The following is a 15,367-nucleotide window of genomic DNA, read 5'->3' as shown; positions in this document are numbered from 1 at the left end:
ACTGCCAAGCTTCTGTAACATGAGACAACCTGTAGAACAGATACTGTTTGTAGGTACCCAATCTGGGTATAGATGCCTATCAACACTTGTTTTCAGGAATTATTTTATATCCTTCATGTCACTCATATCTGAAAGACATCCTGTGTCAACTTCCGGAGGATGTGCCCACTAGGAGTTAGTACTTATTTTCATGTACTTGGAAGAAAATTGAACCACTGAGGGCCAAAGTGGTATGAGTCAGGAAATTTTTGAGTTGTACAATTGAGTGCACTCACAATGCATGAAAATTTGTTGTGGAGAAGTGACATAACGATAAGTCCCATAGGAACCGCTTGAGATCGCTAGATGCATTCTTCCTCTCGTTCCAGAGTGGAGTGCGTTCATGGGAATAGTGGTATAAGTCAAGCAACAAGGCCATGTGGTCATGTTGTTTTACATGTTTATTTACGCTCTAAAATCAAAAAGTCCCTGCATCTGTGCTGATAAGTATTGGCATTGTTTCCTTTCTTCAGAATTATAATATTTGGATGTTATTATTTTTTATTTTTTGCTATTTGTTTAACATTGCACTAACACATCAAAGGTTTCAGCGACGGAAGGGTGGGAGATTGGGAAGGTAGCGGCCGTGGCCTTCATTAAGGTACAGCCCCAGCATTTGCCTGGTGTGAAAACGGGAAACCACGGAAAACCATCTTCAGGGTTGCTGACAGTGGGGTTCGAACCCACTATCTCCCGAATGCAAGCACACAACTACGCAACCCTAACCGCATGGCCACTTGCTCGGTGCGGATGTTATTAAAACAGATATTGCCTTTATAAAGGAAGTTTGCTAATTTCTCTAGAAATTGTAAAGGATTCAAGAAATGAAATCCAAGTGGTTGACCATGTTATCTGGACACTCCTTTCTGCCAAACTATCAGGATTTCAGAGTTATTGAGATAAAATCTGGAACTATTCAAATTTTCACCCTGGATGATTGGTGTATTGTCATTCAAAGACAAGGAGAAAACAACCTTATACTGTTTTTAGAATAGCTCTTAATTACTTTGTCTCAACAAAGGATCTAGAGAAGTGTGTAACATTTGGAAAGAAGACTATACAAAATAAAAATTTCAACTGGCTGTGTTAAATGTTTTTATTTTTATATATACCAAGAAGACTGTCCACATCTCATTTCACACAAGGAATCCCCTAAAAACTTTGGATATTACAACTTCACATCGTGCTTGTCCTCGCTTGTCTGTGGAATCTGGATCTTTGTCGACCTTCTGGCAGAGGAAGATGATGTACACAGTGAAACTGAGTAAACTGACATGCTCCATCATAAAGCCAGTTTAAATTTCAGCATGACAGAAATTTGATTTTAAGAAATTTTGGCATTTGGGTAAACAATGTATTTATAACCCATAGGTGAACATGCTGCTGAACTACTAGACCAGACTGAGTAGGTAGAATTCTAGCATTTATGAACAACAGTGCAATTAACCTCAATCCATGAAAGAAAAATATGTAATAGGTGCCATAATTGCAATTTCACATTTACTGCAACATTGTGTTTTATTATGAATTACTTTAGAAATAAATTGTAATATTCCTTCCGTTGTATTCAGCTTCACGAAAACATTTATAAGAAGAGTGGTACAACTCTTGATTTATACCACTTTACCTTTCACCATGAGTAAATTGCTGAGAGGAAAACTGGTAAAAATGTCTTTAGTAAACATTATTTTATTATTTTATTTGTACATTATATCAAATGAAATTATTGTAAAGCATGAATTTACATTTAGTGAAATGCAAAACCTTTCAGTTCTTAGAATTAGGAAAAATTGAGTTATACCACTTTGGTTCTCAGCAGCTCAATTGAAATTGGTAACAAAGTTGATGCATTGAGATTATTAGTGACAAATTTCTATAGAAAAAACATTGGTAAAACACTGAAGTGAAAAGAACTTGCAAGTTAAGGAATATAATGATAGAGTGAATGCTTATAATTGCCATGTGCTAGTTTAATGTTCATATATCCAAGTGACAAAATTAGATGGTATACATTTCTTCTTTAAGCTGTGATAGTTGTTTGAAAAAATATGTATTTTTCTATTGTAGAGACTGGTATACAGTTCTGTGGTTGAGGCAGGAAGAGTATACTATTCTGGTTGAAGCATAGAACAGGCCTTGGCAACTGAGTCAGCAAAATAAAATACTGCAAACTACAGCTTTGGTAAGCTGGCTGTTAGTGAGTGAGATAGCATAAAGGACTAACTGTGGAACTGCTGCCAGAAGGGGAAGAAATTTGCCTCCACAGCTTGAAATGGAGATGAAGAGTTAGTGCCAATTGTCCACTTTAGATCATAACATTCTTAATGTTTTATTCAACCATGTGTGGTTTTGAACTCTGTGAGAATGAAATGAATCGGATCTTGAGCATCATCATAATAATTTTACAGTCCTAGTTTCCTGGGGGTGCAGTTGATGAGCCTCTTCCACTCAGTCTTATTGAGATACGTTCTGTTTTAATGATGTCCTCTAGTGTCTCTACCCAATCTGCAAGGCCCATATTTACACTGTCCATGTAGTGAGTTCTTGGTCTTCCTACCATCCATTTCCCTGACACATGCTTCTCCAAGTTGGTGTAAGTTGTCTTTGTTGGCTCCATCCTCATTACATGCCTGAACAACCTCATTCTGGATATCCTAAGTCTCAATCCCAGCTTCCTTTCTCACCATGTCATTTGTCCACTTTTGTTTTTAGAATTTTGGACCTCAGGAACTTCATCTCATATGCCTGTAACATTGATGAGTCTTCCTTAGTGAGGGTGCATGATTCAATACCATAGCTTGAGATCCGTATGAAATATTGAACATCACCAGCTTTGTTTCTCTTAGGGGTCACGAAAGAGTGTTCTTACTTGCTGGTAAAAGTGAGAGCTCTTCTGCACTCAATTTGCCACTTTCTTTGTGGCTAGTGTCCCGAGAAATTACACTGGTGAGGTATGGAAAGTTTTCCAAACTTTCCAGTGATAGTTTTCTAGCATGATGGTCGCTGGTCTCTATTCACATCAATACTGTTTTGGCTTCGCTTATCTTGATAATGAATTCCTGGAACTTGAATCTATCTGTACCCGTTCCTTAGTTTCTCCCCAGATCATGATGTCATCAGTGAAAGCCATTACATTAAGTTCGCCAGAGATTTTCTTGATGTTCTGAATTGTGTACAGGTCATAAAATTGTTTTTGACATTAACTAAACAAGTACAGTTTCATATCATTTTTAGAATTTATCTGAATGGAAGCAAAGAATTATCGTTATTATGTAATACCTCAATCTATACTTCAGTTTTGTATCACTTGTGATAGAAAAGGGAGTCAAAGGTGGCAAGGCATAGAGCTGCTTAGTGCACAGGTTACAGATAATTTGTACCTTATCTCCCTCTCCTCCAAGGACCTTCAAGGCCTGTACAAAGATAGCATGGTGGAAGACATTTCTTCACTCTTTGCTGGGCTTAGTGATTCACTCCAGTGGTATTTGAAGGTGCTCGAATATGTCAGGCTCATGTTGATAGATTTACTGGCACATACAAGAACTCCAGTGGGACAAAATTCTGGCACCTCGTCGTCTCCAAAAATCAAAAATGTAGTTAGTGGGACAAAGTCAATAATATTTAAAAAATTATCTTCACTCTTTTAAGCACTTCCAAATGTGGAGATCTCAGCTTTAATGAAAAAAAGAATCCATCTTGGTTAACTGGAAACTTGATCCTTCCAAGTTCTAGCTCTTGGTCGGCTCCAGGCACTACTCTTATCGAAATGGGTCAGTTAGATAGACCTGCTCTAGAAGACATGATTGATTTGCGATTTTTAGTAAGCCTCCTATATCCTAGATATAGAGTTGCTGACAACTTGTCAGAGAAATTAATAAAATATATTTGTTTCAGGGCAAGACTGTACCTAAAGCTGTAATGGAGGTTCTAGATGAGGAGCTCAACAAACTATCATTCCTCGAGAGTCATTCTTCTGAATTCAAGTGAGTTTCGTAAAATGTTTGTTAGCTGTAAGTCCTGATACTTAGTTTAATTTTTGCACTTCATTAGATAAAAATGTTTTTCAATAGTCATATTCACTGCATAATAAATGTAGAAGACTAGTTTTGAATGGATATATTCTAATTTAGGTAGTCATAAACAGAAGATAATGAAGTATAGAAATTTTACTTCCCAGAAGTAGTCTACATCAGAAGAGATTTAACAAATTATTCACCATCATGGACCTTAATAAAGATGAAATACTAGATTTGATAAGAGTTCCTCCAATATATAATTCAATTTATCATGGCCTGACAGACATAACTGCTGTTTGTAATATTATTTTGAGCATGGGCTGATGAGCTATGAACATTATACAGAATTAAATGAAAATGTTGATATATATATATTTCGTATGGCATGAGGATGCATTGTTACAATTTGGTTATTTACAAATATGTACAATTACAGGATTTAAAAAAAAAAAATGTTTCATCTATACACACAGAACAAGTACGTAATAAAACAAACAATATTTGTACATTTGAGCTCATCAATATCTGCATTGCTGCTAAAGCTGAATGTCCAGTTTTGTTATCCAACTCACAGCTTCATCACTGGCATCGTGAATGTCCTTTATTGTCCCACTGAATCGTCGGAGTGGGCACTCTGTGACGATATGTTGAACGGTCTGAGGCACGTCAGAGCAGTCGCAATAAAGGTCGCTGATAATCTTCCACTTGTGTTTCCAGAAGTTGCATCTGCCATGTTGAGTTCTGATCCGATTAAGTGATGACCAAATTTTTCTGGGTAAGTTGAAACCAGGAGGTTGCACAACTGGATCCGAAATTAGACCTAATCTGTCAGGGTTTGAAACTACCCACCCATCAGGCCAGGCAGTGTTAGTATGAAATTCATCTTGGGCTAGCCTCTTTCCTAGTAACCAAGAAGGGTTCCTAGATTTCAGCCTGAGATCTTCATGTAAGCAGTCTTGATACATTGGTAGGAGAGGGTTATCACAGCATTTAAGCCATTCTTTCTTCAGTGCCATTTGTCTTCAGAGATGAGGAGATGGAATATTTGAAAGAACTGGTAACCAATCCAGAGGTGTGGATTGGATGGTTCCTGATATAATCCTCATTGTATCGTTTAACTGAGTGTCTATCTTCTTTGTATGGACACTGTTGAGCCATACTGGGCAGCAGTATTCAGCTACTGAGTATACTAACGCAAGTGCTGTTGTTCGGAGGGTGGATGCAGATGGGCCCCAGCTTGTTCCTGTGAGTTTGTGCAGGATGTTATTGCGGGTTTTGATCTTGGCTGATGTTTTGTGTACATGTTTGCTGTAAGTCAAGGATCGATCCAAGGAAATGTCTAGATATTTTGGATGTGGATTGAACTTCAGAATATGACCTCTGAATTGAACCTGAGGGACATAATTGGCTTGTTTATTGCTCAAATGACCGGGCGAGTTGGCCGTGCGCGTAGAGGCGTACGGCTGTGAGTTTGCATCTGGGAGATAGTAGGTTCGAATCCCACTATCGGCAGCTCTGAAGATGGTTTTCCGTGGTTTCCCATTTTCACACAAGGCAAATGCTGGGGCTGTACCTTAATTAAGGCCACGGCCGATTCCTTCCAACTCCTAGGCCTTTCCTATCCCATCGTCGCCATAAGACCTATCTGTGTCAGTGCGACGTAAAGCCCCTAGCAAAAAAATATTGCTCAAATGAAAGCAGCTGACCTCTGTTTTTGTTATGTTTGCTTTCAGTCGCCAGGTTTTAAAATAATTATCAATTCTGCAGAGATCTTTAGTGAGTGTGGATTCTGCTCCGACAAAATCACCAGACTGGGCTGCCAAGCAAATGTCATCAGTGTATATAAACTTCCTAGCATTAGTTGAAGGTAGATCTGCTGTATATATGTTGAAGAGCAATGGGGCCAGTACCGATCCCTGTGGTAATCCGTCACTCAGTTTGTAAGTTTTACTTAATTTGCCGTGTAGGTGTACTTCAATCATTCTATTAGCCAACATATTATTCAGCAGGTTGGCAAGTGTCTTACAAGGGATTAAATTCAGGAATTTGAGGATCATTCCTTTTCGCCAGACTGTGTCGTAAGCTGATGACAGATCCACGAACACTGCTACGGTCTTCTTTCGATCTTGAAATCCTCTCTCAATATGGGTGGTTAGGTCTAACACCTGGTCTGTACAGCTGCTACTTGGTCTGAAGCCAGCTTGTTCAAGTGGTATGTGCTCTAGGATTCTGGCTGAAATTCTGTTGTATATTACTCTCTCCAGTAGCTTGTAGCAGACACTTAAAAGGGCTATGGGCCTGTAATCTTCTGCACTGTCTCCACTTTTCCCTAGTTTAAGGATTGCTACTATTTTTGTTCTTTTGAGTATTGATGGTAGTTGTCCAACATGTAAGATATTGCTGTAAAATTTGGCAAGCCATTCGATTGTTCGGGGGCCACAATGTATAAGGAATTCAAAATGTTGATTATACATGTACACTCATACATTTCCCCAAAATGAAATCTACACAGTTGAGGTGATGTCATACTGGTAACAGAATATTTTAACGAGTCTTTAGAATTATAACCCTATCCATTTAGTAAAGGATTTTTTTTTTTTTTTCATTGATCGTTTGGGCCTATTGAGGACCATGGGGCTCAATTTGACTCCTGATCAGGGCTTTCTTCTTCTTGGCCCAGCACTCTTTCATTTTCTGGCTGCATGCCAGCTTTTTGTACTCCCTCTAGTTGGATCTGGTGGTACCTTGCTGGTGAGGGACAGTGGGAACACACTCAAAAGATGATCTGTCAGACTTGGTATCAATCCTGTATGGTTTCTAATAGTATCGTCAGTTGCTCCAGGTCTGATTTCACTGAGCTGATCCACTTGTTCGTAGAGGCCTTCCCTGTGCTTGTCACGATAAGGATCCTGTTGGTGAGTCTGCAAGGGTTGATGCAGGTCAAGTGGTCACAGAAGGCATATGGGCCCTAGTATCCTCCTCAGGATTTTCCTTCCCTTGATTTCTTATTTACAGAGTGGGCCTTCCTATTCATCACGAGACATTCAGAAGTGTACAGTACACAGTCTTACTACTGAGTTGTAATGCACGAGCTTGAGATACTTAGAGGTGCGAGTGCTCCTGCAGGTGTGGTAGGCCCTCTCTAACTTGGTGCATCAGGTGTCTATGCCCAGGGTTTCACTTTTGTTTGCTGAGATCCACTTTCCTAGGTTCTTGATTGCAGGGACTTCATGTATGGTGATGTCTTTCAGTGGGACTCACTTTGTTAATCATGAACTCTGTTTCTTGTATGCTGACCTATGAGCTGGTCTTGCCTGCTATGCTGTAGAGGCTCTGTAGTAATTGACTAGCCTCCTCTATGTTGTTAGCTAATGAAGTTGTCAGCAAAGGTTATGGAGGGTACACTGAGGTTGTCTTTCTTGTATCTAATCTTCATTGTAGCTCCTGATGGTAGTGTGGCAGTGCATTCCCTGATAATCCTCTTGAAGAAAATACAAGATAGGCTGTTTGCTTGTCTTAACTCCTGTTTGGATGGGGAAGCTCTTGGTGAGCTTGCCTCTAAACTTTACTTAGGATGTCATGTCCCTTAGAGTGGCGTGGTGGTCTTCTCATCCAGGCCCAGTTCCCACAGGGTGGAGAAGAGAGTCTCTGTCGAATCATGTGTCTTCTGGAAATCCACTAGGATGACTACCCAGGGATATCCACCACAGCTCCTGTATGCAAGGATGATCTTGAGGTTTTGTGTATGCTCTGTGCAAGTTCTACTGGTGTGAAAGCTGACCTGATATTCATCTAGTTGAGAGTCCAGCTGGTTGGTGACTCTAGGTAGCAGGACTCTAGAGAGGATCTTGTTGGTGGCAGACATCGGGGAGATGCTTCTGTAGTTGTTGAGGTCAGTCTTACTACCCGTCTTTGTGCAACGGGTGGGTCATGGCCGAAGTCCATCCCTGGTAGGGTTTGTTATCCATATGTTCTGTATGATCTGATGAAAGCTCTGCAGAGATTGCTTGCCTGCATGTTTCCAAATATCTGCTAATATACTAATATACTGTCCTCACCTGATGCCTCGTTCTTGAGGCAATAATAACTGAACTTATGTCATAATGGTCCACATTTTCAATACTATATTGCTGCTTGTGTCATCAATCCATAGACTGTATAGATGCAGCACTCCATGCCACCTTATCCTGTGCTAACCTTATCATTTCTACGTAACTATTTCATATTACATCTGCTCTAATCTGCTTATCATATTCATACCTTGGTCTACCCCTACTGTTCTTACTGCCTACACTTCCTTCAAAAACCTACTGATCAAGTCCTGGGTGTCTTAAGATGTGTCCCATCATTCTATTTCTTCTTCCCATCAAATTTAGCCAAATCGATCTCCTCTCACCAATTCGATTCAGTATCTCTTCATTTGTGATTCGATCTGTCCATCTCACCTTCAGCACTCCTCTGTGTAACACCACATTTCAAAAGCTTCTATTCTCTTTCTTTCTGAGCTAGTTATCGTCCATGTTTCACTTCCATACAATGCCAAGCTCCAATGAAAGTCTTCAGAAACATCTTTCTAATTCCTATATCATTGTTTGAAGTGAACAAATTTCTTTTCTTAAGAAAGTTCTTCCTTGCTTGTGCTAGTCTGCATTTTGTGTCCTCCTTACTTCTGCCGCCGTTAGTTATTTTACTACCCAAGTAACAATATTCATCTACTTCGTTTTAGACTTCATTTCCTAATCTAATATTTCCTGCATCACCTGCCTTCGTTCAACTGCACTCCACCACTTTTGTTTTGGACTTATTTATTTTCATCTTGCACTCCTTACCCAAGACTTCATCCATACCACTCAGCAACTTCTCGAGATCTTCTGCAGTTGATATAGATTTTGATTCCCAGAGGGAACTTGAAATATTTGTCCCGAATGAGTAAATTTATAATACCAATATAAATGGTCCATTATTGGATATTATAAATTTTCCAGCTGACTCATTCCTGGTTGCCAGCATTTTGCCCCAGTGTGCTAAGTTGGGCTCATCAGTTGGTAAATAGCACACCCACCAGTCTCAGATAAAATAACAATATCATTGCAAATCTTAAGGTTTTGATTTCCTCTCCTTGGATTGTGATTCCCTGTCCAAATTCCTCTTTGATTTCCTTTACTGCCTGTTCTGTGTAAACACTGAAAAGGAGGGGGGGCAGCCTTACCTCACTCTTTTCTGATAATTCTTTGTTCTAGGTATCTGATCCCAATCACCTTCAGAATTCCAAATAGCTTGGTCCAATTATCATTGTCGAATGCCTTTTCTAGATGTACGAACACCATGTACATGGGCTTATCCTTCTTAATTCAATCCTCTTAAGATCAGACGTAAAATCAAGATTGCCTTATGTGTTCCTACATTTCTTCTGAAACCAAATTGATCTTCTCCCTACTCTGCTTCAACTTGTCTTTCCATTCTTCTGTAAATAATACATGTTAAAATTTTGCAAGCATGAGATACTAAACTAATGGTGCGCTAGTTTTCACACTTGTCAGCACCAGCTTTCTTGGGAATAGGTATAACAACATTCTGCCAAAAATCGGATGGCACTTCTCCGGTCTCGTACATCGTGCACGCTAAATGGAATAACCTTGCCATGCTGGTTTCTCCTAAGGCAGTCAGTAATTCAGAGGAAATGTCATAAATTCCAGCTGCCTTGTTCCTAATTAGGTCTCTCACAGCTCTGTCAATCTCTGACCTCAAAATTGGGTCTCCCATTTCATCTGCATCAACAGCCTCTTCTTGTTCCAGAACCAAATCATCTACATCTGTACTTTGATACAACTGTTCCTGCCATCTTACAACTGTTCCTGCCATCTTTCTGCTTTGTCTTCTTTCCCTAGAAGTGGCTTTCCATCTGAGCTCTTAATGTTCATACACCTAGATTTCCTTTCTCCAAAGGTTTCCTTGATTTTCTTGTATGCAGCATCTACCTTTCCTAGGTTCATACTTTGACATCCTTGCACTTCTCCTTCAGCCATTCTTCCTTAGCTACCTTGCACTTTCTATCCACTCCATTCTTTAATTGTCTGTATTCTTTACTGCCCTCTTCATTTCTCGTATTCTTGTATTTTCATCATTCATCAATCAGGTCTAGTATCTCCTGAGTTATCCACTGATTCTTAGTTGATCTTTTCTTGTTTCCTAACATTTCTTCAGCAGACCTACTGAATTCATTTTTCATGACTATCCACTCTTCCTCTATTGTGTTTCCTTCAGCCTTTTCATTTAGTCCCTGTGCAACATGTTCCTTGAAACAGTCCCTCACACTCTTTTCTTTCAACTTGTCTAGTTCCCATCTTCTTGCATTTCTTCCTTTCTTCAATTTCTTCAACTTCAGATGGCATTTCATGACCAACAAGTTGTGGTCAGAATCCACGTCTGCTCCTGGGAAAATTTTGCAATCCAACACCTAGTTTCTGAATCTCTGCCTAATCATAGTGAAGTCTATTTGATACCTTCCAGTGTCTCCAGGTCTCGTCCACGTATACAGCCATCGTTTGTGGTGTTTGTACTAAGTATTAGCAAGGACTAAATTATGATCGGTGCAGAACTCAACCAGCCAACTTCCTCTTTCGTTCCTTTTTCGAAATGCTAATTCTCCTACTGTATTACCTTCTCTAAGAATTTTAGAGCCTGATTTTAATTTACTTTATGTGTTGTGCACATAGTTCATCCCAGATATTTTTATCAGTTTTTAATATCATTTGTGTGTGTTTGTACATTTGTTTTAGTTATTAGATGTATTTGTACAGTTTTGCATTAAGGCTGCTGATGTCCAGCCGAGGCCAAAACTAGTTCCTAGATTAGAAATGTAATGTAAACATTGCATAACACAAGTTTAGTTATTATTGTGATCACAATTCAGTATGGATCAAAACCATAAAGTTTATATCCTATGATTGTTCTTGAGTCCCTCAGTGATCTCTTATTTCTTCCCTGTTGGGTGGTCTGGAGCTCAGATTCCTGGTAGAGGCCTCTTTAAATGTTAGTCTCTCTTTAGGTTCCTCTGCTTTGAGGAGATTTTGGAAGTACCCTGCTAGGGTATTGGTTAAATCTCTGTTGATCGGTTGGAGCTCCCCATATCTTCTTGAGTCCATGTGAGAGAGGTCCTTTCAGTTGTTCCTCTAGAAGTCCTCTGATGCTTGATGTATCAAGTTGCTCCTGTTGTTCTTCTTGGTTTTGCAGATGGCGTTTTCTTCATGTAATAAAGGCCTGGTAGTTGGACTCGTCCTTACACTGTTTCCACCTGACCCGGGCTCTACATCTTTCGTCTATGACCTAGTATCATTCTGTTGTCCACCAGTGATGCTTGCCTTTGTTGGATGAGGCAGAGATGGTTTCTTTTGCGACATCCAGTAATGTCTCTTGTAAGGCGGGCTAACCTTGTTTCTGTGGGAATTTTTTTCCTGAGGGTCGTCTGAAAGCCACAGTCCTCATCGCACAGCCGCAGGATGTTGAACTTGTATATCTTAGAGCTCTTTATGGTATTGGGTGATACAAGTGATAAAAATCATTGTTGTCCGTATTGAAGATACTGAATGTAGGATGCTAAATGGTTTATTTTGTCACCTATTCCATACATATAAATTTTACATTTAGGAATTTATTATTAATTCCGCTTCAGACATGTTTCGCCTTTCATTGAGGGCATCATCAGTCAAAATTACCTCCTCAAGGCAAAAATCAGGTACCTGATTAGTATTTAACATGCAAAAATTAATACACATTACAATGAGAAAAATTGAGTACGAAAAACTCTTGTACAATGGTGATGGGTAAACAATATTAGTTTAAAGAATAAGAAGTCGGCACCAATGCTTAAAATTACTGGGTAATTATAGCAGAGTTCAGCAGTGGTGCTCAGAAGAATAATTTTGTATGAGTTCATCAATTATTCTTCTGAGCACCACTGCTGAACTCTGCTATAATTACCCAGTAATTTTAAGCATTGGTGCCAACTTCTTATTCTTTAAACTAATATTGTTTAACCATCACCATTGTACAAGAGTTTCTCGTACTCATTTTTTCCCATTGTAATGTGTATTAATTTGTGCATGTTAAATACTAATGAGGTACCTGATTTTTGCCTTGAGGAGGTAATTTTGACTGATGATGCCCTCAATGAAGGGTGAAACATGTCTTAAGCGGAATTAAGAATAAATTCCTAAATGTAAAATTTATATGTATTGAGTAGGTGACAAAATAAACCATTTAGCATCCTACATTGGGCGATATCCTCAAGGGTTGTAGGTTGGCCTTTACTAAGGAGAGATAGTGGTCAGAGTTTAGAATGGCTCCTGTCAATGCCTTGACGTTATGTATCTGTGTTGCGCCTTGTGTATAGCATCAGGGTCAACCTGTAATTTGCCTAGTATGGCAGTTCATGAACTGCCTAGATAGGTGTTCGAAGGTGGTTGACTTTAGGACCATGTTATATTTGCTGCATAGGTCTATGAAGTGCTCTCATTCCTGTTGGTCCTTTTATGGGCGGGGTAGAGGCCCACTATCCTGCAATATTTTTGTTCCTTGCCAACTTGCGCGTTGAAATCACCCATTAGTGTGGTGGTGAGATCTTGTCTAGGGAGAAAGTGGGTTCTAATCCCACTGTCGGCAGCCCTGAAGATGGTTTTGCGTGGTTTCCCATTTTCACACCAGGCAAATGCTGGGGCTGTACCGTAAGTAAGGCCACGGCTGCTTCCTTCCCACTCCCAGGCCTTTCCTCTCCCATTGTCACCATAAGACCGATCTGTGTCGATGCGGCGTAAAGCAAAAGAAAAAATATGCCGGTAGTGTTCTACTGCTCCAGGTATGTCCCGTTGTTGTCATTTGTGGGTGATGGGAGTTCTTCTTCTTCTTCTTCTTCTTCTTTTATGACCACATAGGATCACTTTAGTCAGTCCGTCGTTCAGGTCTCTTTGAAGGGATTGTTCGGGCTTTGCGGTCCTCCCAGTACTTCTTCAGACGCTCCGATCTTCGTGCCCTTTCCTCAGTTGAAAATGTGCATGTTGTTGGTTTGTTTTGTGTAAGGGTAAAGCGGAGGTTTGTATTCTTGAGTTTTGTATTCAATTTTATCTTATTTTTGGTGTCTTCTGTTGTAAGGCCTATTTCCTTCAGATCCTCTCTTACTTCTCTGATCCATTTACATCCTGTTGTGGTATTTTTTGAGACGAGATTGTGTTGTACTAGTTGTTTCAGAAGTCTCGAGTCCTGCATCCTCATGATATGTCCAAAGAATCCCAGTCTCCTCTTACGCATAGTATCTGTAATGGGTTCTAGCTCTTTGTACACGACTTTGTTAGGTATTAACCGCCACTGTCCATCTTTCTGATATTTTTTGTTCATACAGGTTCTTCCAATCCTCCTTTCAATTTTCTGAAGTCTGTCAGTCTTTGATTGTTTATTCAGGTAAAAGAGTGTTTCTGCTGCATATGTAGCTTCCGGTTTTATAACTGTGTTGTAGTGTTTTATTTTTGTATTTATTGATAGACATTTCTTTTTGTAGATATCCCATGTTAATTTTTGTGCTTTAGCTAATCTATTTGTTCTCACTTGGATTGAGATTTTTTTATTTAAGTTATGTGTTATTACTTCTCCAAGATATTTAAACTGAGTTACTATTTTGATTTTATTACCATTTATAGTGACTTCTTTTAGCTGTGTTGGTTTTTGGGGCATAATTTCTGTTTTTTCAAATGATATTTTGAGGCCAATTTTATTTGCAATGTTTTGAAGTTCTGATATCTGGGTTTTTGCTTCTTTTATGTCCACTGCTAGTAATGCTAAATCGTCAGCAAAACCCAGGCAATTTGTTTTGATTTTTCGGCCAATCTTCATTTTGGGGGGACATTTTCTAAACCATTCCCTCATTACCATTTCTAGAGCACAGTTAAATAATAGTGGTGAGAGCCCATCTCCCTGCCATAGTCCAGTTTTAATTTCAAATGTCTCTGATGTTTCACCCCTAAACTTCACTTTTGACTTGGTATTGGTGAGAGTCAATTTTATCATGTTTATTAATTTGGGGTGTAGTCCAAGGTGTCTTAAAATTTTAAACAGAGATTCTCTATGGATGCAATCATAAGCTTTCTTGAAATCTACAAATGTTATCACCATATCTCTGTTTCTTCTCCTGTTATAGTCCATTATCAACTTAAGACTCATGATCTGATCAGGACAGCTCCTCCAGGGTCTGAAACCTCCTTGATATTCTCCTAGTTCTTTCTCAAGTTGTAAACTTATCCTATTAAGGATGATTATTGAAAATATTTTGTATGTTATGTCTAGGAGAGAGATTCCCCTGTAGTTATTAGGGTCGGTTTTGTCCCCTTTTTTGTGCAGAGGATGAATGAGGGCTGTTGTCCAGTGTTCTGGTAGTTCTTCTTTAATCCAGATAGAGACAAGTTGTTGATGGAGGGCAACTTTTGCTGAGGTTCCTGCATATTTCCAGATTTCCGCAAAGGTCTGATCTTCTCCTGGCGCTTTGTAGTTTTTTAATTTATTCAGAGCTTGGTAGACTTCCTTTATTGTGGGGGGATTGATGTTTTCTGGTGATGTTTTTATCGGGGTGTTGGTGTCCAAATGAAGAAGTTCTGTAGGTTCCTCACAATTTAAAAGCTTGTTGAAATGTTTAGCCAGAATTTCTGCATTGTCTTTATTGTTATGGGCCAGCTTACCATCTTCATCCTTCATCAGTAGGGTCGGGGGTTCATATTTTTGGAGCTGCTTTCTGAAGGTTTTGTAGTAGTCCCTTGATTTAGTTTTACTGAACTGTTCTTCAATTAACTGCAGGGTGTCCTTATGATGTTGTCTTTTTATTCTTCTTAAGACTTGGGTAGTTTCTTTTCTCTGTTTTACTAGCTTTTGATAGGATATTTCTGTCTTTTGGGACTGATGTAATAGCCATGCCTGATGTCTTTTCTCCACTGTTTCATCACATTCACTGTTCCACCATTGGTGTTTTTTACGTGGTTTAATTGGAGCTAGGTCTTCTGCAATTTGTTTAAGGTTGTGTACTAAGTCTTCAAGTTTGTCTGTGATTTTTATTTTTTCAGTTGCTTTCTGGTAATTTTTGTTGTTGATTAGCTGGGTAGGATCTATTTTTCTTTTAGTTTTAAGGGCTTGCTTTTGTTGTCTCCTCTGGGGAGTGAGTTTAATTTTAATTTTAACTACGTAGTGATCTGAACCTGTGTCTATTCCTCGGAGGACTTTGACGTTATAGATCTCTTTGTGGTGGTATTTGTCCATGCAGACGTGGTCCAGTTGCC

The 15,367-nt window shown here is 39.2% G+C and overlaps 1 protein-coding gene across 2 annotated transcripts in view; it reads left to right on the top strand.

The window, feature by feature from the left end:
* The window catches only part of Lon (Lon protease), a 456,188-nt gene that overhangs the window by 265,106 nt on the left and 175,715 nt on the right, over window positions 1-15,367 (top strand). For both annotated transcript variants that reach the window (XM_067138307.2, XM_067138306.2), the window contains exon 7: window positions 3,934-4,022. In XM_067138307.2, the coding sequence (XP_066994408.2) occupies window positions 3,934-4,022 (89 nt within the window). The remainder of the gene's footprint in view (window positions 1-3,933; window positions 4,023-15,367) is intronic.

The sequence above is a fragment of the Anabrus simplex genome, chromosome 1, assembly GCF_040414725.1.
Source record: "Anabrus simplex isolate iqAnaSimp1 chromosome 1, ASM4041472v1, whole genome shotgun sequence".
Taxonomy (NCBI): domain Eukaryota; kingdom Metazoa; phylum Arthropoda; class Insecta; order Orthoptera; family Tettigoniidae; genus Anabrus; species Anabrus simplex.
Note: the sequence above shows the minus strand (reverse complement) of the source record. Positions and strands in the feature narration are given on the sequence as shown.